Genomic DNA, 24,851 nt, shown 5'->3' with positions numbered 1-24,851 from the left:
ACAAGCTGTGTTTCCACACAAAGGATAGGAACTGATCTCAGAGCAGTGAAAGCAGAGCAAGTGGTAGCTTACCATGCACATTTACCATCAAAGACCAGAGGTTCATCCACAATGTGCATGCACAAACCACCAGAAAAATGCTGCTGGCTTTACCTATGCTCATTGCTTGTCCTAAAGAAAGGTTACAACTTCAACTACTGTTTCCTTAATTCATACAGTCTGGTAATGAAAAAAATCCACATTGTGGACAAGTTGTTGCTGTGGCAGTTCAGTTTAATTATTCAGTTAGCAGTAGTTTGTGGCTCAGCTGCAGAGGAGGGGTGGAGCAGTGGGTTTAGGGTGCAGGCTGGTCATGCCTTCACTATTTTAGTAGGTTGCCGGGACCTGACAGTTCTGTGTGGTGTGGAGCAATGAACGTGACTGGAAAGCTGCTCTCATAAAAGCAAAGGAAAACAGTGCAAATAAATTAGCTCTCATTGGATCAGCTTATGCAGATAAATTTAAAGCATGACTCTACTTGAATATTTCAGAACAAATGGCAGTGTGTTGAGGCTATTCGGTGCTCACAGTTAACTGTCCTAGGGTGTGGTGTACTCAGATAAAATATGTCTGTTGTTTGTCTCCTGCTTTGCCTCTTCAATCTCAGTAATTTTTCTACATGGCTACATTTTCTATGAGTTTTCGGATTGTGTTTTAAAGTAATTTTAAAAACAGCCTCTAAATGTAGACTCAGGGTACACAACAAATCAAACATACTAGGTCTACTAATTGTACAAATTGTACGCTTGTTGTACTCTTTAAAACTGTAAATGGGCACTCTTGCACATTTTAGTTTATAACCTCTGGACATAGTATGTGTGAGTGCAAATATATTTGTATTAATTTATTGTTAAATGTTTTTTTTTTTTTTTTTAATGGAATAGTTAAATGACTTGAGCCCAATGCCCCATGTCAAAGGTGACTGCCTGTGCAGTCCATGCACTCCGGTGCAGATCCCAGACATTATTTTGAATTGGAAGACCAGTGGTAAAGGGTCACAGGGTCATCCTTCAACCTGCTCACATTAGCTGTCAGCATCCTCTATTGGACATATGTACCATATCCATATGTTCATCCTGTTCACATCGAATGATGAGACTTTCTGCATACAATTGTTTAAATGTCAAAAGTTTTTTCTTCATAACAGTTCAACCCTTTATTGTCATCATTGAGTTACTGAGAATTCACTGTCTGAGAGTAAATACAACAGTGCATGCATACAAAAAAATTATGTATAACTGAAAGAGGAATACATTTTTTGTCAAATACAGTGATAATTTTGATTGATGATTATGTTTTATTGCTTTAGAAAGAGCAACTCTATCTGTAATTGTTAAGCAATTTGAATTAGGCGTATTACCAAGTGTAATACCATCCTTTTGTGACTTTGTGTTTACATCCTTGTTCATCTTTTTTTATATATGTTATGCACAGCTGGATTAACAATTGACAATGCTTTACTGGGACTCTGATATATTGGCACAACAGGCACCGACACACGCCACGTCTCCTTTCTGTCTGGTAAATTTACATTTACCAGACTTCAACTTTGTAGAAGACAGGCCTCTTCAGTCCATCAGTAGGTTAAAGTTATAGCCAATAACATGAGCAGGAACAAATAATTACAGCGGAGTATAATCCCACTTGCATTATGACAAGACACCAGTTTATCTGTGGAGAAAAAAGCACAAGAACATCATCATGATGTTATTTCACAAAGAATCTTTCGGCTTTAGTTTACACGTGTGTGTGTGTGTGTGTGTGTGTGTGTGTGTGTGTGTGTGTGTGTGTGTGTGTGTGTGTGTGTGTGTGTACTGTTAGATGTTTCTCTTTTTTTGTCCTTTCCTTTTTCCAATAAAAAATATTTAATCATTCTGCTATGTGGTGTATGATTCCACAGTAAGTTTAATTGTGGAGGTGTATCAGTATTATTCACCCTTGTGTGATCTATGCTCAGAGAAGTGATGACTGACCCTCCTCTCCTCCCACTTAGACCTCCAAAACTTAGGTGAAACACAAGGGGAGCAAGACAGAATAAAACTCTCCTCCACAAGCTAAACGCCTTCCTAACAAAACCTGATGTAATGCCTCCTACTACAGATAACTACAGTAATGGTTAACAAATGTACACTCTCTATATCTTCTAAAGTGTTACATATTAAGATATAATGAAAAAGTATCTAGTCCTTACAGGATGTTAAAATTGGAAAAACAGAAACTGAGAGAAAGAATGTGGTGGACATTAGTGTCATTATTTAACAAAAACTAAGACAAAATGCAAAAAAAAGGCTATGAAAAACTAAGAGTGACATATTTTTCAATAGCTTCCAGAACCAACTTTAGAAGCAATAATTTGAAGTGATCATTTTCTATTTGACTTTATCAGCCTCTCACATTGTTGTGGATGAATTTTGGTGCACTCTTCTTTACATTAGGGTTCGTTTTTTAAAATAAGCAGAGGTGAAAAAATACAGAAAGTTTTACCTTAGCAGAAGTACAATGCAAAGAAAAAAAGTAGCTATTTCAAGGACATTAGCTGTAACTTTAGCTAACAGACAAACTGTGCACATAAATAGTTTGTGTGTTTGCTGATATTTGTGAAGGTTATAAAAACTTTTGAAATTAGCTGCCGCTTAAAAAAGCATTAAAATCTTTATGCTCTCTCCCCTTCTCTTGTGCTAGGTACAGTCCTACAATTCATGACATCTGCACCAAAAGTGCAATAAAATCATTCTGGCCTGATTTAACCCCCTGAGTACAGTGCTGTAAATGATGCTTAAATTATATTTTTTGAACTTTTCATGTCTTTGTATGTGACAAGCTCTTGTGATAAACACACCAATATAGCTGGCTCAGTATTGTTCCCTCCATTTAAGCACAAATAAGTTTTGGTTCGCAGGGCAGGGAAGTAAAAACTTCCCTCAAACGTGTTGAACCTTAAGTGAATTTGCTGAGACATCCATTCCTGGTGTGCTTGGCAACTGTCTTTAATGTTTTCCACTGGTTAATAATTGAAGGACTTAAATTCTTTGGAAATAGCCCTATATCCCAGCAACAATTGTTTCTTCTAAGAGATGGCTGATGTATTTTCCTCAAATCCTCCAGACCAGCAAACTGGCAACATTTCAGTTATTATACGCGTTCACACTTGGTGGTGACCAGTTAATCAAATAGATCTGAGTAGCAACACCTGACTGTAGATCACCCTCTTTATTCCTACAGAAGCACTTACTTTTTCAGAGACGGCTTCATTTTTTTAAAGTAAATAATGACACTGTGGAATATGTAATTTTTTTTTACTTCATCTGAGATTATATTTAAGATTCATTTTAAACCTGCCAAATTTAAAGAAAATATACTTTCATTTAGACTATATAGAGTGATCTTTATATATGTGTCATGCATGTATGTGTGTAGGTGTTTGTGTATCCAACCTGACACGCTTTGGACTTTTGGGATAAATTTGCTCCAGAGCTGACATTCTTTGGCTTTCATCATTGTCTTTTCTTCTGGATGTTTATAATTCAGTGTGACATACTTCTGCTCTTGAACAGTAAACACAGGCCACTTAGCTCCCTCAAGGCCTGGATTTCTGAAACAGACAATAAATCAGTTCTAAGAATCATCAGGGTCTTCACACTAGTTGAGTGAGTGTCTGACCATCTGGTTATGCTTACCCTGTACGAGCAAAGTTGGCCCAGTGTTTCATAAACTTCTTGGTCATATTAACTTCCTCCTTTGTGTATCCCAGAGATGCATTCAGAGGCATTCCGAATACAAATTCTATCTCATACCCATGCATAGCACCCATCCACTCTGGCCAGGGATTGACTGATGAGTGGTGATCAAATAAATATACAAAAGGCTTACCACCATGTTGAGAGAGCCTGCAAAGTGTAAATAACAGAGATATATTATTATATTACAACAGGTTAGCTCAAGATGGATGAAACATAACAGAAAAATAAATAAAGTGGTTCATACAAACTGAGGAAAAAACACAAAAAATGCAGAAACATTGTTAGTGTTAGTAATTGTCATTTTTATACTGGTTTGCAGTTTTAACACTGGGATTTCCAGGCTTCTACCGTTCTACCTTTAAAAGCCGGAGAGCAGTCAAATGCTGGAAGTGGAAGCTAAATTGGCTAGTCATTCATATGTATATTAGGTCGTTACCTAGGAATTCTGGAGGGAGGGGAGTGGGGGTGAGTGATTGAGGGGGTGGGGGAGTGGAGTGTTTCAGTTTGCCATCTTAGGGAGAAATCAACACATGTCCTTTGTATGTCCTTTGTTGCTGACATTTATTGATGAAAACAGTACAAAAAACCAACCATTTGTACACATATTTACAAATAATGATAAAAAGTGAGTGAGTACATTTCAACATTTTCAGCAATCACTCACAATCCTGGCACTGCCACGGTATCTGTCGTCTGCATTTACCACATGTGTACCTGTAGCAGTGAACAGATCGCACAGTGGCCTGATTTTTTTTGCATCTGTGTTTGACCTGACACGTGGCCCTTTTTCCAGGGCTCGGTGTGGAGGGTTGTGTCCGAAGCAACTGATCTTTTCTTGCCTTCTTCGCAGCTACATGAGAGCGAGCCAACTCCCTTGCAAGCTCCACCAGGAAGTCCACCCGTCTTTCCTTCGTCCCGGTGCATGCTTGATACAGCACATGTGCATTCAGTGCTGCCATGTCAATCATGTTATAAAACACGGCGACTGGCCAGCGCCGTGTTCCTTTGCGGACAGTGTACTCCCGAACCATCTGGTCCATCACATCCACGCCACACTTTGTTTTGTTGTAAAGGGTGACAGTGTTTGGCTTCCTTTTGGTAGTGTTATCAGTCTGAACCACGCTGTGCATGCTGCTAAGAATATAGACTGTCTTCTTCCGTTTGGCCGCATACGCCGTCAGCGTGGCAGCAGAGGTTGAAAACACCTAAGAAATAAGATAAATTGTTATTTCCATAGCCCTTTTACACACAATGAAACACATAAACATAGAACCACAAAAGACCTGCAACATACCTGAGTGGTGAATTCATTGCGATCTGTCTGTCTAGTGGATTGAGGAATTTCCCTGCGAATCTTGTTGACTGTGCCGAGGATGGTGGTTTTCCGTCCAAGAAGTTTTTGCGCAAGTGAAAGCGATGTGAAGAAATTGTCCGTGGTAACATTTCTGCCCTTGTCTAGGAATGGTTCCATCAGCCTCATTACTACATTTTCAGAAAGTCTCTCCCCAGTGGGACGATTGGGGTCCTTGCCAAGATATGGGAAGACATTGCAAATGTACTTGGATTTTAGGTCGCAGGCCACCCAAAACTTGATCCCAAACTTGTCCGGTTTACTTGCAATATACTGCAGGAAACAGCACCGAGTCTTTGATGGGAAAAGCTGTTCATCAACGGTGATATGTAGACCAGGGTTGTAGCACGTGATGCAGTTGGTGACAAATGATCCCCACACACTGGAAATTGCAGCGAACTTATCAGTCTTTGCTCGATCACTGCGGGTGGACTTGTCATCAAAGCGTAGGTGTTGCATGATGTCTTGGAAGCGGTTTCGTGCCATAGTTCCAATTATCTGTGGGTTTCCCAGGTTTGCTGACCAGCAGTCATTTACCGATGGAACCCTGTAAACCCCCCGCAAGATGACAATTGCAATAAATGCCATTAGTTCAGGGAGGTCCATGAACCAATGAACAAGCTCCGTTTGCTGTGCATGTTGAATAGTCCATTCTTGAATGCTATGAAGCATGTCAAGAGTGATGAAACACAGGAAGCTCTGAAGGCGACTCGAGATACTTCTCCTGGCCTTAGCCGTTGGCTCTCCATCTGCAGTGTACGGTTCTATTGGGGTGAAAGGGAGACGGGTCCCCACATGTTCTTCACGCCACACTGTGCCATCTTTCGCTGTCTCAGTCCCCAAACAAGCTCTCTTTTTCGGTGGAGAAGCAGTCTCCTCATCTGCAGTGTGAACAAATTCAAATTGTGAGCAATGGGAAGGTCAAACAAACTTACTAACTACATCCACTTACTTGTTTGAAATGAAAAAGGAAATAACATGAAATGAAACTAACCGGAAGACTGATCAGACAGCTCTGAGTCCGAATCCGGCTGAACTTCTAGGTCTTCTCCATCCGAGTCACAAGGGTCGACTTCCGTCAGGATCATTTCCAACGCCTGCTGAGTAGTGAGTCTTCTCTGCATTTTCTTTCCTTGGAGAGGAGGTCCGTACACCACAGAATTCTTCAGGGCAATGAAGGGTTAGGCTAAGTGCAGTGAGATTGTGTCATATATATACCCAGTACAAAAAACACCCAGTGCTCTGATTGGTGCACAATCATAGAGATGATTGTGCACCAATCATAGAGCACTGGGTGTGCCCCGTCACAGTACCCCGCTTAGTGCCCTGAAGAATTCTGTGGTGTACGGACCTCCTCTCCAAGGAAAGAAAATGCAGAGAAGACTCACTACTCAGCAGGCGTTGGAAATGATCCTGACGGAAGTCGACCCTTGTGACTCGGATGGAGAAGACCTAGAAGTTCAGCCGGATTCGGACTCAGAGCTGTCTGATCAGTCTTCCGGTTAGTTTCATTTCATGTTATTTCCTTTTTCATTTCAAACAAGTAAGTGGATGTAGTTAGTAAGTTTGTTTGACCTTCCCATTGCTCACAATTTGAATTTGTTCACACTGCAGATGAGGAGACTGCTTCTCCACCGAAAAAGAGAGCTTGTTTGGGGACTGAGACAGCGAAAGATGGCACAGTGTGGCGTGAAGAACATGTGGGGACCCGTCTCCCTTTCACCCCAATAGAACCGTACACTGCAGATGGAGAGCCAACGGCTAAGGCCAGGAGAAGTATCTCGAGTCGCCTTCAGAGCTTCCTGTGTTTCATCACTCTTGACATGCTTCATAGCATTCAAGAATGGACTATTCAACATGCACAGCAAACGGAGCATGTTCATTGGTTCATGGACCTCCCTGAACTAATGGCATTTATTGCAATTGTCATCTTGCGGGGGGTTTACAGGGTTCCATCGGTAAATGACTGCTGGTCAGCAAACCTGGGAAACCCACAGATAATTGGAACTATGGCACAAAACCGCTTCCAAGACATCATGCAACACCTACGCTTTGATGACAAGTCCACCCGCAGTGATCGAGCAAAGACTGATAAGTTCGCTGCAATTTCCAGTGTGTGGGGATCATTTGTCACCAACTGCATCACGTGCTACAACCCTGGTCTACATATCACCGTTGATGAACAGCTTTTCCCATCAAAGACTCGGTGCTGTTTCCTGCAGTATATTGCAAGTAAACCGGACAAGTTTGGGATCAAGTTTTGGGTGGCCTGCGACCTAAAATCCAAGTACATTTGCAATGTCTTCCCATATCTTGGCAAGGACCCCAATCGTCCCACTGGGGAGAGACTTTCTGAAAATGTAGTAATGAGGCTGATGGAACCATTCCTAGACAAGGGCAGAAATGTTACCACGGACAATTTCTTCACATCGCTTTCACTTGCGCAAAAACTTCTTGGACGGAAAACCACCATCCTCGGCACTGTCAACAAGATTCGCAGGGAAATTCCTCAATCCACTAGACAGACAGATCGCAATGAATTCACCACTCAGGTATGTTGCAGGTCTTTTGTGGTTCTATGTTTATGTGTTTCATTGTGTGTAAAAGGGCTATGGAAATAACAATTTATCTTATTTCTTAGGTGTTTTCAACCTCTGCTGCCACGCTGACGGCGTATGCGGCCAAACGGAAGAAGACAGTCTATATTCTTAGCAGCATGCACAGCGTGGTTCAGACTGATAACACTACCAAAAGGAAGCCAAACACTGTCACCCTTTACAACAAAACAAAGTGTGGCGTGGATGTGATGGACCAGATGGTTCGGGAGTACACTGTCCGCAAAGGAACACGGCGCTGGCCAGTCGCCGTGTTTTATAACATGATTGACATGGCAGCACTGAATGCACATGTGCTGTATCAAGCATGCACCGGGACGAAGGAAAGACGGGTGGACTTCCTGGTGGAGCTTGCAAGGGAGTTGGCTCGCTCTCATGTAGCTGCGAAGAAGGCAAGAAAAGATCAGTTGCTTCGGACACAACCCTCCACACCGAGCCCTGGAAAAAGGGCCACGTGTCAGGTCAAACACAGATGCAAAAAAAATCAGGCCACTGTGCGATCTGTTCACTGCTACAGGTACACATGTGGTAAATGCAGACGACAGATACCGTGGCAGTGCCAGGATTGTGAGTGATTGCTGAAAATGTTGAAATGTACTCACTCACTTTTTATCATTATTTGTAAATATGTGTACAAATGGTTGGTTTTTTGTACTGTTTTCATCAATAAATGTCAGCAACAAAGGACATACAAAGGACATGTGTTGATTTCTCCCTAAGATGGCAAACTGAAACACTCCACTCCCCCACCCCCTCAATCACTCACCCCCACTCCCCTCCCTCCAGAATTCCTAGGTAACGACCTAATATACATATGAATGACTCCAGCATTTGACTGACTGCGGGGGTCTAAGGTAGAAAACCAAAATGACTGCTCTCCGGGGGTCTTTAAACTATTAGTAAGGTGGCATTTCTTTAAACCAGCTCTATTTGTCAGTGTTTTGTCAGGATTTGTTTGCAATAATCGCAAGAACATAAGAGTTGAGTCTTGTTCTTGTTCTTAGTCTCTAGATGTTGTGAGAATTGTGGTTTGTTGCAGCAGCTTCCGTAGTTAAGTGTGTTTTGCGGTTTTATTCATAGTGTCCTTTTTGTCTTTTTTTTTTAGATTTCAGTTTTTACAAACTATAGACCTTAGTCGTCTTTTTTGTAATTTTATGGTCCTCACTGTCTTTTTTATATTTGTCATGATGAGGGGTAAGACTGAGTGGAATGGCTCTGTGTTTCTATACACTCAGGACCTGGCACTCTCACACTCAGGATCTGGCACTTTCAAAAACACAACACTGCTGCCTGTAGCCAGACCGGTCATCCTGCAGGAACTCAAAAGGTGACGTAATCAGTGCCAGGCCAGAGTAAGAATATAATCAAGGAGAAGGAAACATAAACCCTCCTTTCCACCGGTCGTCATGGGGAATGTGAGGTCTCTTAAAAGTGGATAACTGGTAAAGCATCAGAGTAATCGGCAGTATCGGGAGCGCAGTGTATTATGCTTTACAAAGGTACCTGGACCACACCACCACAGTATCAGACTTTTTCATAGTTTGGCTGACAAAGACGCCAAGCTGAGCAATAAGAAGAAAAGATGGAGAGATTGCAGTGTTTGTTAATAAATGGTGATGCAATCCAGGACATGTTATCTACGATGAGAATTCTCCGCTATATTAATACGTGTTTATGTAGCAGCTAATGGGTCAGCAGCATGTGACATCACACACGGGACTTTCACTGACCTAAAGCATAAACCCCCAGAGCCTTTCATCACCATCACTGGCGGTTTCAACCATATCTAGCCTTCACTATGCCAACTTTAAAGCAGTATCTGGTCAAAACATGAAAAAATAAAACTTTGGATCTTCTGCACGCAAACATGCAGGATGTATACAAAGCCACTGCCCTCGCCAACTATGTAGATCAGACCAAAACCAGGTCCTGTTAACATCTCAGTATGTTCTTGCAGTTCTAAGACTTCCTGTTGCCACCAAGCCTGTGAGAAGAATTCTGGAGTCAGGGAGCCAGTGAGACTGCATACTGGGACATGCTGAATGAAAAGTAGAGGATCTTCAGGCCTGGGAACAAGGACAAGTTGAGAAACCTACACCATGACCTAAAGGCAGGGCTGAGAAAGTGTAAAGATACCTACAGAGAGAAGCTGGAAACCAAACTCCAGTTGAATAATTTCAAACAATTGTAGAGAGGGATGCAGCTGATCACTGGCCTCAATCAAAGAGATCAACAGCAGCAGGAGGGCAGCATGGATACAGCCAGATTCTCGAGGTTCTGGATGGGGGGGGCTGTAATGTTTTATTGCAGATACATCCTATCTGGAAGATCTGCTTCTTTTGATGTAAGCTTCCTGTGTTTACGACCCTTTGGTCAGCAGGACAATAGAGAAATTGAATTGAAATTGAATTGAATTGGAGGTCTGACACACACACACACACACACACACACACACACACACACACACACACACACACACACACACACACACATTCTTACTTAGATACAGAAGTTCACACATATACATACAATGCCTTTTCTTAGAACCATGTGGGCGTGGCTTTGTTCTGACGTGTTTTGTGTTTATTAACTGTGACTAAAAAATATGATCAATAAGAATTACTCATTACCTGTGAGCAAAGTCGAGCACTGGACACATGAACATTTGATCTCCAACAAGACTACATACAGAGTCACGGTTTTTCACCCTGTTGTCCACATCTGTCCAATCCGTGTAATGGAAAATGGCTGCATCTCTCATGACATCACTCGCAGTATCCATTGCAAGCGTCACTCCTGCCAAGAATTCCTTTCTAGTGATGAGACTCTGACCGGTGTTATTAAATCCAGGGACTGCATAAACAGCAAAATATGTCCCTTCATCCTTATTTAAACCAAACATCACATCTTTCTTTGCAAAGTTACCAGAACTTAGAAGTACCTGCAGAAGGAAGAGAGAAAGTTGTTTAGTTGTTTTTGTGAAGTTAATTTGTTTATACATTGTTACGTTTCGGTGTGTCAGTGTTTTGTTTTTGCATGACTTATGTATTTCCTGCTTTACTTTGAAAGTCTGTGTTATCTTAGTGTGTTCAGTTTACATTTTCCCTGTCTCGTCAGTTCTAATTTGCCCCAGCTGTGTTTCCCTTCTGTGGTCCATTTCCTGATTGCTCCCTCTATGTATTTAAACCCTGTGTTTCAGTGTGTCATGGTCGCGATCTCCCCCGTGTTGTAAATAGTTTGGTGTTTTGTTGTAAATAGTTGTGAATGGGTTTGTTAATACTTTCGTCATGGGATATTTTCGTTTTGGGATTTTGGTGGAGAGCCTTCGTGGTTTTATTTTCCTTATCTTTGTTTTTCTACGTTGCACCCCGGTTGCCTAGGCCGGGGTGTAACATATGGGGGCTCGTCCAATCGCTGAGGGGTCCGAGGACCGCTTCAGCCGTCCGCCGTCGCTGGAGGGTCCGAGGGAGGGACCGCTTCAGCCGTCTGTCTTCGCTGGAGGGTCCGGGATCGCTGGAGGGTCCGAAGGAGGGACAGCTTCGGCCTTCTGTCTTCGCTGGAGGGTCCGAGGACCGCTTCAGCCTCCGTCTGTCTTCGCTGGAGGGCCCGGGGACCGCTCCAGCCTTCATCCGCCTTCGCTGGAGGATCCGAGGGACCGCTCCAGCCTTCTGCAGCTGGTGGGCTGCGTGTCCGTGTGTGCAGCTGGTGGGCTGCGTGTCCGTGTGTGCAGCTGGTGGGCTGCGTGTCCATGTGTGCAGCTAGTGAGCTGCTCATCCGCCTTCGCTGGAGCGTCCAAGGGACCGCTCCAGCCTTCATCCGCCTCTGCTGGAGGGTCCGGGGGACCGCACCAGCCTTCGTCGTCTGCTGGAGGGTCCGTGGGACCGCTCCAGCCTCCATCAGCTTCGTCTGCCTTCATCCGCCTTCGCTGGGGGGAGGGTCCGTGGGACCGCCCCAGCCTTTGTCGTCGCTGGAGGGTCCGTGGGACCGCTCCAGCCTTCATCCGCCTTCGCTGGAGGGTCCGAGGGACCGCTCCAGCCTTCGTCGTCTGCTGGAGGGTCAGTGGGACCGCTCCAGCCTCCATCAGCTTCGTCTGCCTTCGTTTCAGCCTTCGTTTGTCTGAATCAAACTTTTCACTTGGGGTTACATGTTTGATTTTTGGGTAGGGGGAAATGTTACGTTTCGGTGTGTCAGTGTTTTGTTTTTGCATGACTTATGTATTTCCTGCTTTACTTTGAAAGTCTGTGTTATCTTAGTGTGTTCAGTTTACATTTTCCCTGTCTCGTCAGTTCTAATTTGCCCCAGCTGTGTTTCCCTCCTGTGGTCCATTTCCTGATTGCTCCCTCTATGTATTTAAACCCTGTGTTTCAGTGTGTCATGGTCGCGATCTCCCCCGTGTTGTAAATAGTTTGGTGTTTTGTTGTAAATAAATAGTCTGTTGTAAATAGTTGTGAATGGGTTTGTTAATACTTTCGTCATGGGATTTTTTCGTTTTGGGATTTTGGTGGAGAGCCTTCGTGGTTTTATTTTCCTTATCTTTGTTTTTCTACGTTGCACCCCGGTTGCCTAGGCCGGGGTGTAACAACATTTACACAGGGAGTGCAGAATTATTAGGCAAGTTGTATTTTTGAGGAATCATTTTATTATTGAACAACAACCATGTTCTCAATGAACCCAAAAAACTCATTAATATCAAAGCTGAATGTTTTTGGAAGTAGTTTTTAGTTTTAGCTATTTTAAGGGGATATCTGTGTGTGCAGGTGACTATTACTGTGCATAATTATTAGGCAACTTAACAAAAAACAAATATATACCCATTTCAATTATTTATTTTTATCAGTGAAACCAATATAACATCTCCACATTCACAAATATACATTTCTGACATTCAAAAACAAAACAAAAACAAATCAGCGACCAATATAGCCACCTTTCTTTGCAAGGACACTCAAAAGCCTGCCATCCATGGATTCTGTTAGTGTTTTGATCTGTTCACCATCAACATTGCATGCAGCAGCAACCACAGCCTCCCAGACACTGTTCAGAGAGGTGTACTGTTTTCCCTCCTTGTAAATCTCACATTTGATGATGGACCACAGGTTCTCAATGGGGTTCAGATCAGGTGAACAAGGTGGCCATGTCATTAGTTTTTCTTCTTTTATACCCTTTCTTGCCAGCCACGCTGTGGAGTACTTGGACGCGTGTGATGGAGCATTGTCCTGCATGAAAATCATGTTTTCCTTGAAGGATGCAGACTTCTTCCTGTACCACTGCTTGAAGAAGGTGTCTTCCAGAAACTGGCAGTAGGGCTGGGAGTTGATCTTGACTCCATCCTCAACCCGAAAAGGCCCCACAAGCTCATCTTTGATGATACCAGCCCAAACCAGTACTCCACCTCCACCTTGCTGGCGTCTGAGTCGGACTGGAGCTCTCTGCCCTTTACCAATCCAGCCACGGGCCCATCCATCTGGCCCATCAAGACTCACTCTCATTTCATCAGTCCATAAAACCTTAGAAAAACCAGTCTTGAGATATTTCTTGGCCCAGTCTTGACGTTTCAGCTTGTGTGTCTTGTTCAGTGGTGGTCGTCTTTCAGCCTTTCTTACCTTGGCCATGTCTCTGAGTATTGCACACCTTGTGCTTTTGGGCACTCCAGTGATGTTGCAGCTCTGAAATATGGCCAAACTGGTGGCAAGTGGCATCTTGGCAGCTGCACGCTTGACTTTTCTCAGTTCATGGGCAGTTATTTTGCGCCTTGGTTTTTCCACACGGTTCTTGCGACCCTGTTGACTATTTTGCGCTTTGGGGTCCTTAGGGACTAAAGCGCTATATAAATACAGGCCATTTACCATTTACCATATTTTGAATGAAACGCTTGATTGTTCGATGATCACGCTTCAGAAGCTTTGCAATTTTGAGACTGCTGCATCCCTCTGCAAGATATCTCACTATTTTTGACTTTTCTGAGCCTGTCAAGTCCTTCTTTTGACCCATTTTGCCAAAGGAAAGGACGTTGCCTAATAATTATGCACACCTGATATAGGGTGTTGATGTCATTAGACAACACCCCTTCTCATTACAGAGATGCACATCACCTAATATGCTTAATTGGTAGTTGGCTTTCGAGCCTATACAGCTTGGAGTAAGACAACATGCATGAAGAGGATGATGTGGACAAAATTCTCATTTGCCTAATAATTCTGCACTCCCTGTACACAAACACGCAAATACACACACATATATACATACATACATACATACATACACACACACATACATATATATATATATATATATAAACACCCAGCACGCCCCTGCGGGCGGTTTATCCTTCAAGCTCGGGTCCTCTACCAGAGGCCTGGGAGCTTGAGGGTCCTGCGCACTATCTTAGCTGTTCCCAGGACTGCGCTCTTCTGGACAGAGATCTCCGATGTTATTCCCGGGATCTGCTGGAGCCACTCGCCTAGCTTGGGAGTCACCGCACCTAGTGCTCCGATTACCACGGGGACCACCGTTACCTTCACCCTCCACATCCTCTCGAGCTCTTCTCTGAGTCCTTGGTATTTCTCCAGCTTCTCGTGTTCCTTCTTCCTGATATTGCTGTCATTCGGAACCGCTACATCGATCACTACGGCCGTCTTCTTCTGTTTGTCTACCACCACTATGTCCGGTTGGTTAGCCACCACCATTTTGTCCGTCTGTATCTGGAAGTCCCACAGGATCTTAGCTCGGTCATTCTCCACCACCCTTGGGGGTATCTCCCATTTTGACCTCGGGACTTCCAGATTATACTCGGCACAGATGTTCCTGTACACTATGCCAGCCACTTGGTTATGGCGTTCCATGTATGCCTTGCCTGCTAGCATCTTGCACCCTGCTGTTATGTGCTGGATTGTCTCTGGGGCATCTTTACACAGCCTGCACCTGGGGTCTTGCCTGGTGTGATAGACCCCAGCCTCTATGGATCTTGTGCTCAGAGCTTGTTCTTGTGCTGCCATGATTAGTGCCTCTGTGCTGTCTTTCAGTCCAGCTTTGTCCAGCCACTGGTAGGATTTCTGGATATCAGCCACCTCCTCTATCTGCCGGTGGTACATACTGTGCAGGGGCCTGTCCTTCCATGATGGTTCCTCGTCTCCCTCCTCTTTCTTGGGTTTCTGCTGCCTGAGGTATTCACTGAGCACTCGGTCAGTTGGGGCCATCTTCCCAATGTATTCTTGGATGTTCGTTGTCTCATCCTGGACTGTGGTGCTGACACTCACCAGTCCCCGGCCCCCTTCCTTCCACTTAGCGTACAGCCTCAGGGTGCTGGACTTGGGGTGAAACCCTCCATGCATGGTAAGGAGCTTTCTTGTCTTTATGTCAGTGGCTTCTATCTCCTCCTTTGGCCAGCCTATTATCCCAGCAGGGTACCTGATCACGGGCAGGGCGTACGTGTTGATGGCCCGGATCTTGTTCTTACCATTCAGCTGACTCCTCAGGACTTGCCTGACCCTCTGCAGGTACTTGGTGGTTGCAGCTTTTCTAGCGGCCTCTTCATGGTTCCCATTCGCCTGCAGGATCCCCAGGTACTTGTAACTGTCCTCTATGTCTGCAATGTTGCCTTCTGGTAGTTCAATCCCCTCAGTTCTTACTACCTTCCCTCTCTTGTTACCATCCGACTACACTTCTCCAGTCCGAATGACATTCCAATGTCATTGCTGTATAGCCTGGTAGTGTGGATCAGTGTATCGATGTCTTGTTCACTCTTGGCATACAGCTTGATGTCATCCATGTACAGGAGGTGGCTGACAACTGCTTCGTTCCGTAGTCGGTATCCGTAGCCAGTCTTGTTAATGATCTCACTGAGGGGGTTCAGGCCTATGCAGAACAGCAGTGGGGACAGAGCATCTCCTTGGTGGATCCCGCACTTGATGGTGACTTGTGCTATGGGCTTGGAGTTGGCCTCTAGTGTTGTACGCCACATCCCCATTGAGTTCCTGATGAAGGCTCTTAGGGTCCCATTGATCTTGTACAATTCTAAGCATTCCAGTATCCAGCTGTGGGGCATTGAGTCATAGGCCTTCTTGTAATCAATCCAGGCAGTGCACAGGTTGGTCAGTCTGGTCTTGCAGTCTCGGCTGACTGTTCTGTCTACCAGTAGCTGGTGTTTTGCGCCTCTGGTATTCTTGCCAATCCCTTTCTGTGTCCCGCTCATGTATTGACCCATGTGCCTGTTCATCTTAGCCGATATGATGCCTGACAGGAGCTTCCATGTAGTACTGAGGCAGGTTATTGGTCGGTAGTTGGAGGGGACCAGTCCCTTCTTGGGGTCCTTGGGGATCAGGACCGTCCGACCTTCGGTTAGCCATTCCGGGTGTCTCTCGTTAACTAGCAGCTGGTTCATTTGTGCTGCCAGATGCTCGTGGAGTGCAGTCAGCTTCTTTAGCCAGTAGGTGTGAACCATGTCGGGCCCTGGTGCTGTCCAACTCTTCATACTGGAGACCCTTTCTTGGATATCTGCCACTGTGATGGTTACTGGACCCTGTTCAGGGAGGTCGCTGTGGTCTGCCCTCAGATCCACTAGCCACTGAGCATTGCCATTATGGGTTGCGTCCTTCTCCCATATGCTCTTCCAGTATTGCTCCATCTCCAGCCTTGGTGGTGCTGTTCTCTTATTGTTCCCTTGCCACTGAGAGTACACCTTTGCTGGTTCTGTGGAGAACAGCTGGTTTATTCTCCTGCCTTCTATCTCTCTGGTGTACCTCCTCAAGCGGCTGGCCAAGGCTATGAGTCTTTACTTGGCAGTTTCCAAGGCCTCAGGTATGGACAGCTTGCTGTATTTCTTATGCACCTTCTTTGTCGCACCTTTCTGCAACTCCGTTAGTTGGCTAACCTCCCTCCGTGCTACTTTGATGTTGCCCTCTAGCCTCCTTCTCCATGGAGGGTACTGCCCCTTGTGGCTGTTCAACTTGTAGCCAAGCATCTCACTGATCACCGCTGCCGTATTGTAGATCAGCTTGTTAGTGTCGGTAATCGTGGTTGTAGGTATCGTCCATAGTGCTGCATTAACATCATCTAGCAGACCTTCTGAGGGTACTTCACGTAATCTTGGTAACCGACTACGGGGATACAGGTTTCAAGCTTGGCCATGATCCTATTTTTCAGGTCAGTTCCTCTCGCACTCAACGATCCTTCTCCTATCGGACTTGGGGCTATGTACCCAATCTCGGGTGGGGGTGATGATATCTCCCCCCTGACCTGGCGTCCTGACTCCTCCTTGCCATAGCATTTGTGTTGTACCTCGTCAATCTCTAGCTGTGAGAGCAGTCCCTTCTTTCGAATGTTGGAACACTGAGCTACTAGTTGTTTCGCCGTCATTGTGGATGTTGGATATCGAAGAATCCATAGGTCCCGCATCCTATTCATGTAGCCCCTTCCGCCGGGGTTACTTGCGTAGTAGCATTCCAACAATGCCCTGTTTTCGTCTCTTGCCCACTGATGCCTTCTTGTTCCAGTAGCCCACTTGTCGTCAGGGTGCCCTGGTTCCTCAACACCTGACGCGGACCTTGTTGATCCGGGCGACGTCCGAGCCGGCATGCCTTCATATTTATCTGTCTCGCTCATGTCTGCGGTAGGCTTGCTTAGCATAGGGGGTCTAGCCTTAGCACCCTTACTGGATACAGACGCCCCAGGAAGGAATCGAACTTGCGATCCTCTGTTCCAAAGGCGTGTAGTCTAACCACTACGATATATATACACTCAACAAAAATATAAACGCAACACCTTTGTTACTGCTCCCATTCCCCATGGGATGGACGTAGAGACCTAAAATTCATTCCAGATACACAATATAACCATCCCTCCCAAACAGTGGTCACAAATCAGTCCAAATGTGTGGTAGTGGGCACATCTGCTATATTGAGATAATCCATCCCACCTCACAGGTGTGCCACATCAGGATGCTGATGTGACATCATGAGTAGTGCACAGGTGTACCTCAGACTGCCCACAACAAAAGGCCACCCTGGAATGTGCAGTTTTTTGCGCTATTGGGGGTCTGGGGACCCAGAACCGGTCAGTATCTGGTGTGACCACCATTTGCCTCGTGCAGTGCAACACATCGTCGCATGGAGTCTATCAGATTGTCAATTGTGGCCTGTGGAATGTTGGTCCACTCCACTTCAATGGCTGTGCAAGGTTGTTGGATATTCGTGGGAACTGGTACACGCTGTCGTATACGCCGGTCAAGCACATCCCGAACATGCTCAATGGGTGACATTGAGTATGCTGGCCATGCAAGAACTGGGACATTCTCAGCTGCCATCTGCCCTGAACAATGTGAACCATGATTCATCCGTGAAGCGCATACCTCTCCAACGTGCCAGACGCCATCGAATGTGAGCATTTGCCCACACAAGTCTGTTACGGCGACGAGCTGGAGTCAGGTCAAGACCCCGATGAGGACGACGGGCATGCAGTTGAGCGTCCCTGAGACGGTTTCTGACAGTTTGTGCAGAAATTGTTTGGTTGTGCAAACCAATTGTTCCAGCAGCTGTCTGGGTGGCTGGTCTCAGACGATCTTGGAGGTGAACCTGCTGGATGTGGAGGTCCTGGGCTGGTGTGGTTACACGAGGTCTGCGGTTGTGAGGCCGGTTGGATGTGCTGCCATATTCTCTGAAACGCCTGTGGAGACGGCTTATGGTTGAGAAATGAACGTTCAATGCACGGGCGACAGATCTGGTTGACATTCTTGCTGTCAGCATGCCAATTGCACGCTCCCTCATTGCTTGTGGCATCTGTGGCATTTTGCTGTGAGACAAAACTGCACATTCCAGGGTGGCCTTTTGTTGTGGGCAGTCTGAGGTACACCTGTGCACTACTCATGATGTCACATCAGCATCCTGATGTGGCACACCTGTGAGGTGGGATGGATTATCTCAATATAGCAGATGTGCCCACTACCACACATTTGGACTGATTTGTGACCACTGTTTGGGAGGGATGGTTATATTGTGTATCTGGAATGAATTTTAGGTCTCTACGTCCATCCCATGGGGAATGGGAGCAGTAACAAAGGTGTTGCGTTTATATTTTTGTTGAGTATATATATATATATATATATATATATATATATATATATATATATATATCTCCAAACGCAGAAGTTGCAGCAAGCTACAGTAACAGCAGAGGGAGATATTTTATTTCAAGCCAACATGAAAATAATCAAGGGAAGGTGTTTAAGCAGACATTATTATTAAACACAGTTACATATATATATATACATATTAGCCACCTATCTTAATCATTTCTTACAATTAACAACTCTGGAATATACTTCATATTATCTCCCCCTGCTGGTAATGCAACCTCTGCATGTGTTGCCATTTCACATTTTGGAGAGTCAAATCGTGAAATAGACTAGCATGTCTAGTTGTCTAGTAAACGCTTTGCTGTGATACTAGGTTGTATATATATATATATATATATATATATATATATATATAGTCTGGAGCATTCAAGTATGTGTTGACAGAAAACATATTAGCCATGATTACAAGGAATCAACTTTTTCTGCCCATCAGTCTGGGAAGGCCATTTCCAAACAATGTGATGTCCATGATTCTTAAGTGATCCAACATTAGACCACATAATGATCAGAGAAATTATAAAAAGCCAGATAGCTACAACAGTCCTCTGCTAGTATATTAAATACTAAAATTCATGATAGTACAACTGAAATTATCTCTCAAAACTGAACATGACAGCATGGCTTAGGTTGCAAAATTGCAACTGAAGAAGTCACAAAACTTCTGGAACAATGTCCTTTAGATAGACAGGACCAATGTGGAGATGGGATTGTGATAGTAGGATCAAATGTGAAGCAGTCTCCCTAACAGCTTAACCTTAGGCAAAACTGGGTCATGCAACAGGACAATTAACCTAGGCACACCAGCAAATCTACATCAGAATGAAAAAAAAAAAAAATCCAGACCAAGTGTTTGTGGTGGGATGTCAAGAGACTTGTGCATAAGCAAATGTCCATTAACCTCAATGAACTGAAGCAACATTGTAAAGAAGAGTGGGCCAAAAGTGATGAAGAGTCATGAAGTCGTACATAAAGCAGTTACATCAAGTTATTCCTGTGGAAAATGGTTCTACAAGCTACTGAGTCACAGTGTATACTTTTTTTTTAAATATTTTTTTTCCACACACTGCTTCTTTAACTTTGTTTTTAATAACTAAAAAATCACTCGGTGCAAGATGCCATGTACTGTAGTTCATCTAAGGTTGTATTTTATTTAATCTGGTAAAAACCAGATAATTGTGATTTTTTTTTCATGTATAACCTTAGAATTAAAGAGGGTATACTTCCCTTTGATTGTATAAACGTTTATTTTTTTTTCTTTTGACAACATGTGGACTGGTTGCATGCAACTTTTTCCTTAAACCAGTGTTTCCCAACATTTTGGAGCCACGCCACATATTTCACATTATAAAAATCACACGGCACACCACCAAACAAAAATGTCACAGAAAGCACATTGATATTTTTCCCGCGCACCAAATATAGGAAAATTTGCTCATCTGGGTAGGAATTTTTTCCAGGATCCAGGTCAGATTGACTACTTTTTCTTTTCAAATATTTATCTATTGCTATTATGTGCTGCGTTGTCTCACTCACAGCATGATTATTATGTCATTTATTCTTCGTCTTCTACTATTTTACTGTCAGTTGGCAACCAATTTAATTAGAGCAGATAGTTGTATTGCCCTCTATTTGAAGAGAATGTAATTGTTCTGCCCGTTACTCAGGTGGAACCAGTTAATCATCCACGGCACACCTGATCATTTTTCACAGCACACCCATGTGCCGCGGCACAGTGGTTGGGAAACACTGCCTTAAACCCAAGTATGAACAGCACTTATTGGAGATGCATGATGTAGCGAAAAAAATATTTCTTAAAGAAAGTCAACCAAATGCCAAATATGGGTACTCACATCAACTGCATCTGGTAAGAAGTTCCCATCAACATGAGGCATAAAGGGAAGACTTAATAGTGACGATTGAGTGAGAACCTCAAATTGCTTGGTTGAGACTTTTTGAGGATCAGCCTGCTGCAGACAAGCTTCTAGACGAGCTGCAGGAGATGAGGGACAATCCACAAGTTTTGCCAGCATAAGAGACCTAAATATTGAAAAAGAATAAAATAAGGAAGAACTCATAGAACCAAACTTTTATTCAATGCAAATCAAATCAAATCAAATCACTTTTATTGTCACATTGTCACACAATATGATCTCACAGATAGTATGAAAGACAAATGTAGATTTTGGAACTGAATATTGAAGTCAAAAATCATGTTTTTTTGTAGTAGATAAATATATATAACTGAATGAAAATATATATCCACACACACACACACACACACACACACACACACACACACACACACACACACACACACACACACATTATTATTTATTTTTTACTGTGATCAAAGCCTTTTTTGACAAAAAATAATATATGTTTTTATCTATTGCAAAGCCACAGTGTTCTTGTTAGTCTGTTAATCTGATTGCTAAGAATTGTTAAAATTAAACGTGTCAGTATACAGAAAGACTACTGTGTGTAAGTATCTTCAAATTTGGCAGATCCTTGTAAACTTAGCTGCAGCCTGGGACAACAGCCAAGCCCTCACTCTAGTAGGATATTTTTAACTGTGTGGGATCACCACAGCCATTGACCTGAAGCACAAAACTAAACACCTCGATACCTGGTTAGTATAAGACTGCAATGAAAAACACCATTTGTGTGCTAGCCAACACTTCAGAATTAACTATAGCCACTGCTGTGTATTCTTTTTACACTAAACTCTGGAGGGTAGTATCAGAAATAATATCAGACTATCAGGATGTATTAATATTTGTAAGTAATATCAGTTTCAATATTGGTATTGATAAAATCCTAACGGTACCTATATGGACAGAGGATGAATGAGAATGTCGACCTATTGTTGGAGCTAAAGGCAAAGTCACCAGGTTTCAGCCTCTGGAAATCTTCAGACTTTTTAATACACTTGTCATTTTGTCAGTCTAGATACAAGGGTTAAGTCAACCAAGTTGGCTCAAGACAAAGATGATAAAAAAATGTACACTACCTGTCCCAGGCCTCAGTCTGACTAATTGTGCCCCAGTATGCATTGGGGGAGCCACTCTGCATCACAGCCCTTTGAAAAAGATCCTGGCTGCCCGGCGAGAGCAGCTGGAAGCCAACAGATGCAGACCCAGCACTTTCTCCGAACAGAGTAACCTGGAAACAATGCCAAATTAAAATTGTTTCAACATGTGAAAAACCTTTCTAGAATTAAGGCATTTACCTTAGAAGGATCACCACCAAAAGCTGCAATATTATTTGCAACCCATTTAAGAGCCAGGCGTTGGTCCAAAAGGCCTGCATTACCCTGGATATTTGTGTTGTCGGGAAGAGACAGGAAACCAAACGCTCCCAATCTGTTATTGATGACCACAACAATAAGGCATACTGACAATGTATGACTGAAGCTAAATCACAATATTGCTTACTCTTATTATTCTAAAAAGAATATCACCCAGATTTGTCATACTCAATTTTATTTTCTTGTATAAATGTGTAGAGTTTCTAGTTACATATAATAACTATATTTAATTACTATTAGTATTTATTACCTCTTACCTGTAATTCATTGATACCACAACAACACTTTCAGATTTACTCAGGAAACGGCCGTCGTAAATGTCCAATGACGATGTTCCTGAGATGAACCCACCACCATGAATCCAGACAAAGACAGGGGCAAGTGGTGCAGGCTGCGTTTTGTTGAAACGTGGCGACCAGACATTGAGGTACAGACAGTCCTCACTCAGAGGAGTGTTTGGGTTCCACATTTCTACACCTTTGAACCCTGGAAAGAATTTTGTTAGATAACAGCAGTAGTATAATTATATAATTTTGAAGAGCCTGATTGGGACAACATTACTGCAATCTACAAGTTCAAATTAATTTATTCATCGGTCCATTTCATTTTATTAGCTTGAAGAAAAATTAACTTGAATTTACCATTAATGTACTGTGTACAGTTGTATGGTTGTTTTTACCTAGAATGAGAATCACTGACAACAACCTGATAACAGTGAGTTAGGTTCATTTCTATCTCTGATGTCATATCTAAATTAAGTGAGTGTGCTTATTACATTGATATATGTCTGGTATCCGTTGCAGTGGTTCAACAATCTCCGACAGGTGGCTTCATCTATAAATACAGCCAGCCCAACCGCAGTAATTCTTTTGAGTGAGGGGAAAGGCATTTGAAAACTTTGACTCGTGTATTCGTGTTAAGGAATATATGAAAGTGTAATGTGTAAGAGATACATTCTTTATCAGTCTAGAAAATAATAATACAAAAAAAAATTGCTTAACATTTATGGGTCATGTCCAAGATTTACTTTTGCAATTAAAAAAAGTGTTTAGTTGGGAAAGGGAATGCATACACTACGAATGAGATCATGTTTCCTAACTGCCACTCCCCACTAAAGCATTACTCTGAAATGAATACAGTGCAAAAAAACCTCTGCATGACAAAACTGTCCGAGAGCAAAATGCTACCCTTTATAAGCTAGCGTTTAGGTAACATAAAATGTTTTTTAAAAAACAGTCTAAAGTGGATTGCAATCCTAACTCTCTCTCTCTCTAAAAAGAAAAAAAATGAAGATTACTTATCAGTCAAACAAGTGATGAATTAGTGCTATCAGGTATGATAAATATTTTTGCAGGTTTTATTTTTAAATAAATTATAAAATAATATTATTAATTTATTTATAGTAATGTAACTCTCTGGTTATTGTTTAGATAAAACATGTGTACATAACATATAAATAACAGCAATGTGAAATATGTTGAAAATATTTATTTAATACTATGTTTGGATTTTGTTTAGTCCTTTGAATATTTCATATTATGTAGTGGCTATATGTATGTAAGTGTACAGATATGCACTATCCATTACACAGTCTGTGCATGCATTGTGCCCAGTTGTGTTAATGTGAGTCCTACCAGGAAAGGCTGTATCAGGCATCTGGTAGCAGGAATTTGGAAAGTTGGTAGCATCCTTCACACCATCCCATTTCTCTACTGGCTCTGGCGCTCTGAATCTTAATTTCCCAACAGGTGGTTTTCCATAGGGAATTCCAAGAAAGGCTCTAACATCCGAACCCAGCACAGAAAGCAATTTCCCTTGAATTTTCCCATCGCTTGTACTGATCATAAGGTCATCTTGAGTGCCAAGTGATAATGTCAGAAAATTAAGCAATATAACAAGAAGTACACACTGAGAGTTTGCAGCCATGGAAAATCCTGAGGATAGAAAAATAAAGGCATATTACACTACAATATGGCCCTAACTTTAACTTTTTAAGTGAAATAAGCATTGTAGTATAAGTAAGACTTTGTAGACACTAAAAAAACCCCCCAAAAAAACACATGCAGATAAACACACCAGCATTCCAGATACTATTGAAGCATGCCTTTGTTAACTAAAATAGCTTGTCTTCAGGTCATAGAAAGTTTAGGGTGGGTCGATGTGTGTGGATATATTGCGCAGAGACCGTGGGTGTGTATGTGCGTGTGCATGTGTGTGTGTGTGTGTGCGCGCGCACGTGTGTGAAAGAGAGAGCGAAAGAGAGGGAGAGCGAGAGAGGGGATCATTCCCGCTATCAGAGTGTCACTTTAAAAGCATCTTTAATCCTCGGATATTCACAAATACTGAAGCTGTTGGCGAGTATAAAAAGTGCAAGTAACTGCACGCACGCAGATCACGTGTGAAGCCGCCTTACTTTGAAAAGGCACAGACTAATCGAGGTTAGAGTGAAAATCGCGCAAGGCTGGTTCGATGCGCGCAATGGGGACACAAGCGCTCATGCAGAGATTATTATAAATGACTGCAAGAATTAAATCCGCCAGTTCCAGTTTATAAAAGCTTTAGTGATGTCTTACCTTGTCAGCTAGCAGTTTGTGTCTGTCTGGAGTGAGTGAGGAGGGCACGGTACTGATAGGATGAAAACATGGACAACCTCTGTCCAGTGATCCCTGGG

The 24,851-nt window shown here is 43.1% G+C and overlaps 2 protein-coding genes across 5 annotated transcripts; one reads left to right on the top strand and one right to left on the bottom strand.

Annotated features, from left to right (window-relative positions):
- Window positions 1–1,180: 1,180 nt before the first annotated feature.
- Window positions 1,181–24,851, bottom strand: LOC147314274 (acetylcholinesterase-like). 4 transcript variants are annotated; one of them, XM_086261090.1, is made up of 10 exons: window positions 24,754–24,851; window positions 23,815–24,114; window positions 22,438–22,666; window positions 22,103–22,235; window positions 21,884–22,035; window positions 20,724–20,910; window positions 10,376–10,686; window positions 3,717–3,926; window positions 3,474–3,631; window positions 1,181–1,710 (listed from the first exon to the last, which is right to left on the bottom strand). In XM_086261090.1, exons 2-10 carry the CDS (start codon window positions 24,104–24,106, stop codon window positions 1,616–1,618), a joined length of 1,767 nt encoding a protein of 588 aa, XP_086117216.1. In that variant the 5' UTR covers window positions 24,107–24,114; window positions 24,754–24,851; the 3' UTR covers window positions 1,181–1,615. The 4 variants fall into 4 exon arrangements, 3 of the variants coding, with proteins under 3 accessions (XP_086117216.1, XP_086117217.1, XP_086117218.1); XM_086261091.1 differs by having other exon boundaries at window positions 3,483–3,631; XR_015124624.1 differs by lacking the exons at window positions 1,181–1,710; window positions 3,474–3,631; window positions 3,717–3,926 and adding exons at window positions 8,550–9,811; window positions 9,886–10,112.
- LOC147314275 (uncharacterized) lies at window positions 6,248–8,327 on the top strand. The gene is made up of 3 exons (XM_086261093.1): window positions 6,248–6,631; window positions 6,745–7,230; window positions 8,170–8,327. Exons 1-3 carry the CDS (start codon window positions 6,502–6,504, stop codon window positions 8,325–8,327), a joined length of 774 nt encoding a protein of 257 aa, XP_086117219.1. The 5' UTR covers window positions 6,248–6,501.

The sequence above is a fragment of the Aulonocara sp. 'chitande type north' Nkhata Bay genome, linkage group LG14, assembly GCF_057382095.1.
Source record: "Aulonocara sp. 'chitande type north' Nkhata Bay isolate Kocher_YH1m ecotype deep benthic linkage group LG14, A_spYH_male_GT1.1, whole genome shotgun sequence".
Lineage (NCBI taxonomy): Eukaryota > Metazoa > Chordata > Actinopteri > Cichliformes > Cichlidae > Aulonocara > Aulonocara sp. 'chitande type north' Nkhata Bay.
The sequence above is the reverse complement of the archived record's forward strand: the minus strand, read 5'-3'. Positions and strand labels throughout refer to the sequence as shown.

Coding starts and splice junctions, on each gene's coding strand:
- LOC147314275 (XM_086261093.1), top strand. CDS start 6,502: ATGCAGAGAAGACTCACTACTCAGCAGGCGTTGGAAATGATCCTGACG. Junction 6,632..6,744: donor GCTGTCTGATCAGTCTTCCG/GTTAGTTTCATT, acceptor TTCACACTGCAG/ATGAGGAGACTGCTTCTCCA. Junction 7,231..8,169: donor AGCAAAGACTGATAAGTTCG/CTGCAATTTCCA, acceptor TCGGACACAACC/CTCCACACCGAGCCCTGGAA.
- LOC147314274 (XM_086261090.1), bottom strand. CDS start 24,106: ATGGCTGCAAACTCTCAGTGTGTACTTCTTGTTATATTGCTTAATTTT. Junction 10,687..20,723: donor TCTTACCAGATGCAGTTGAT/GTGAGTACCCAT, acceptor TTCCTTCTGCAG/GTACTTCTAAGTTCTGGTAA. Junction 1,711..3,473: donor AAAAGTCCAAAGCGTGTCAG/GTTGGATACACA, acceptor TTTTCTCCACAG/ATAAACTGGTGTCTTGTCAT.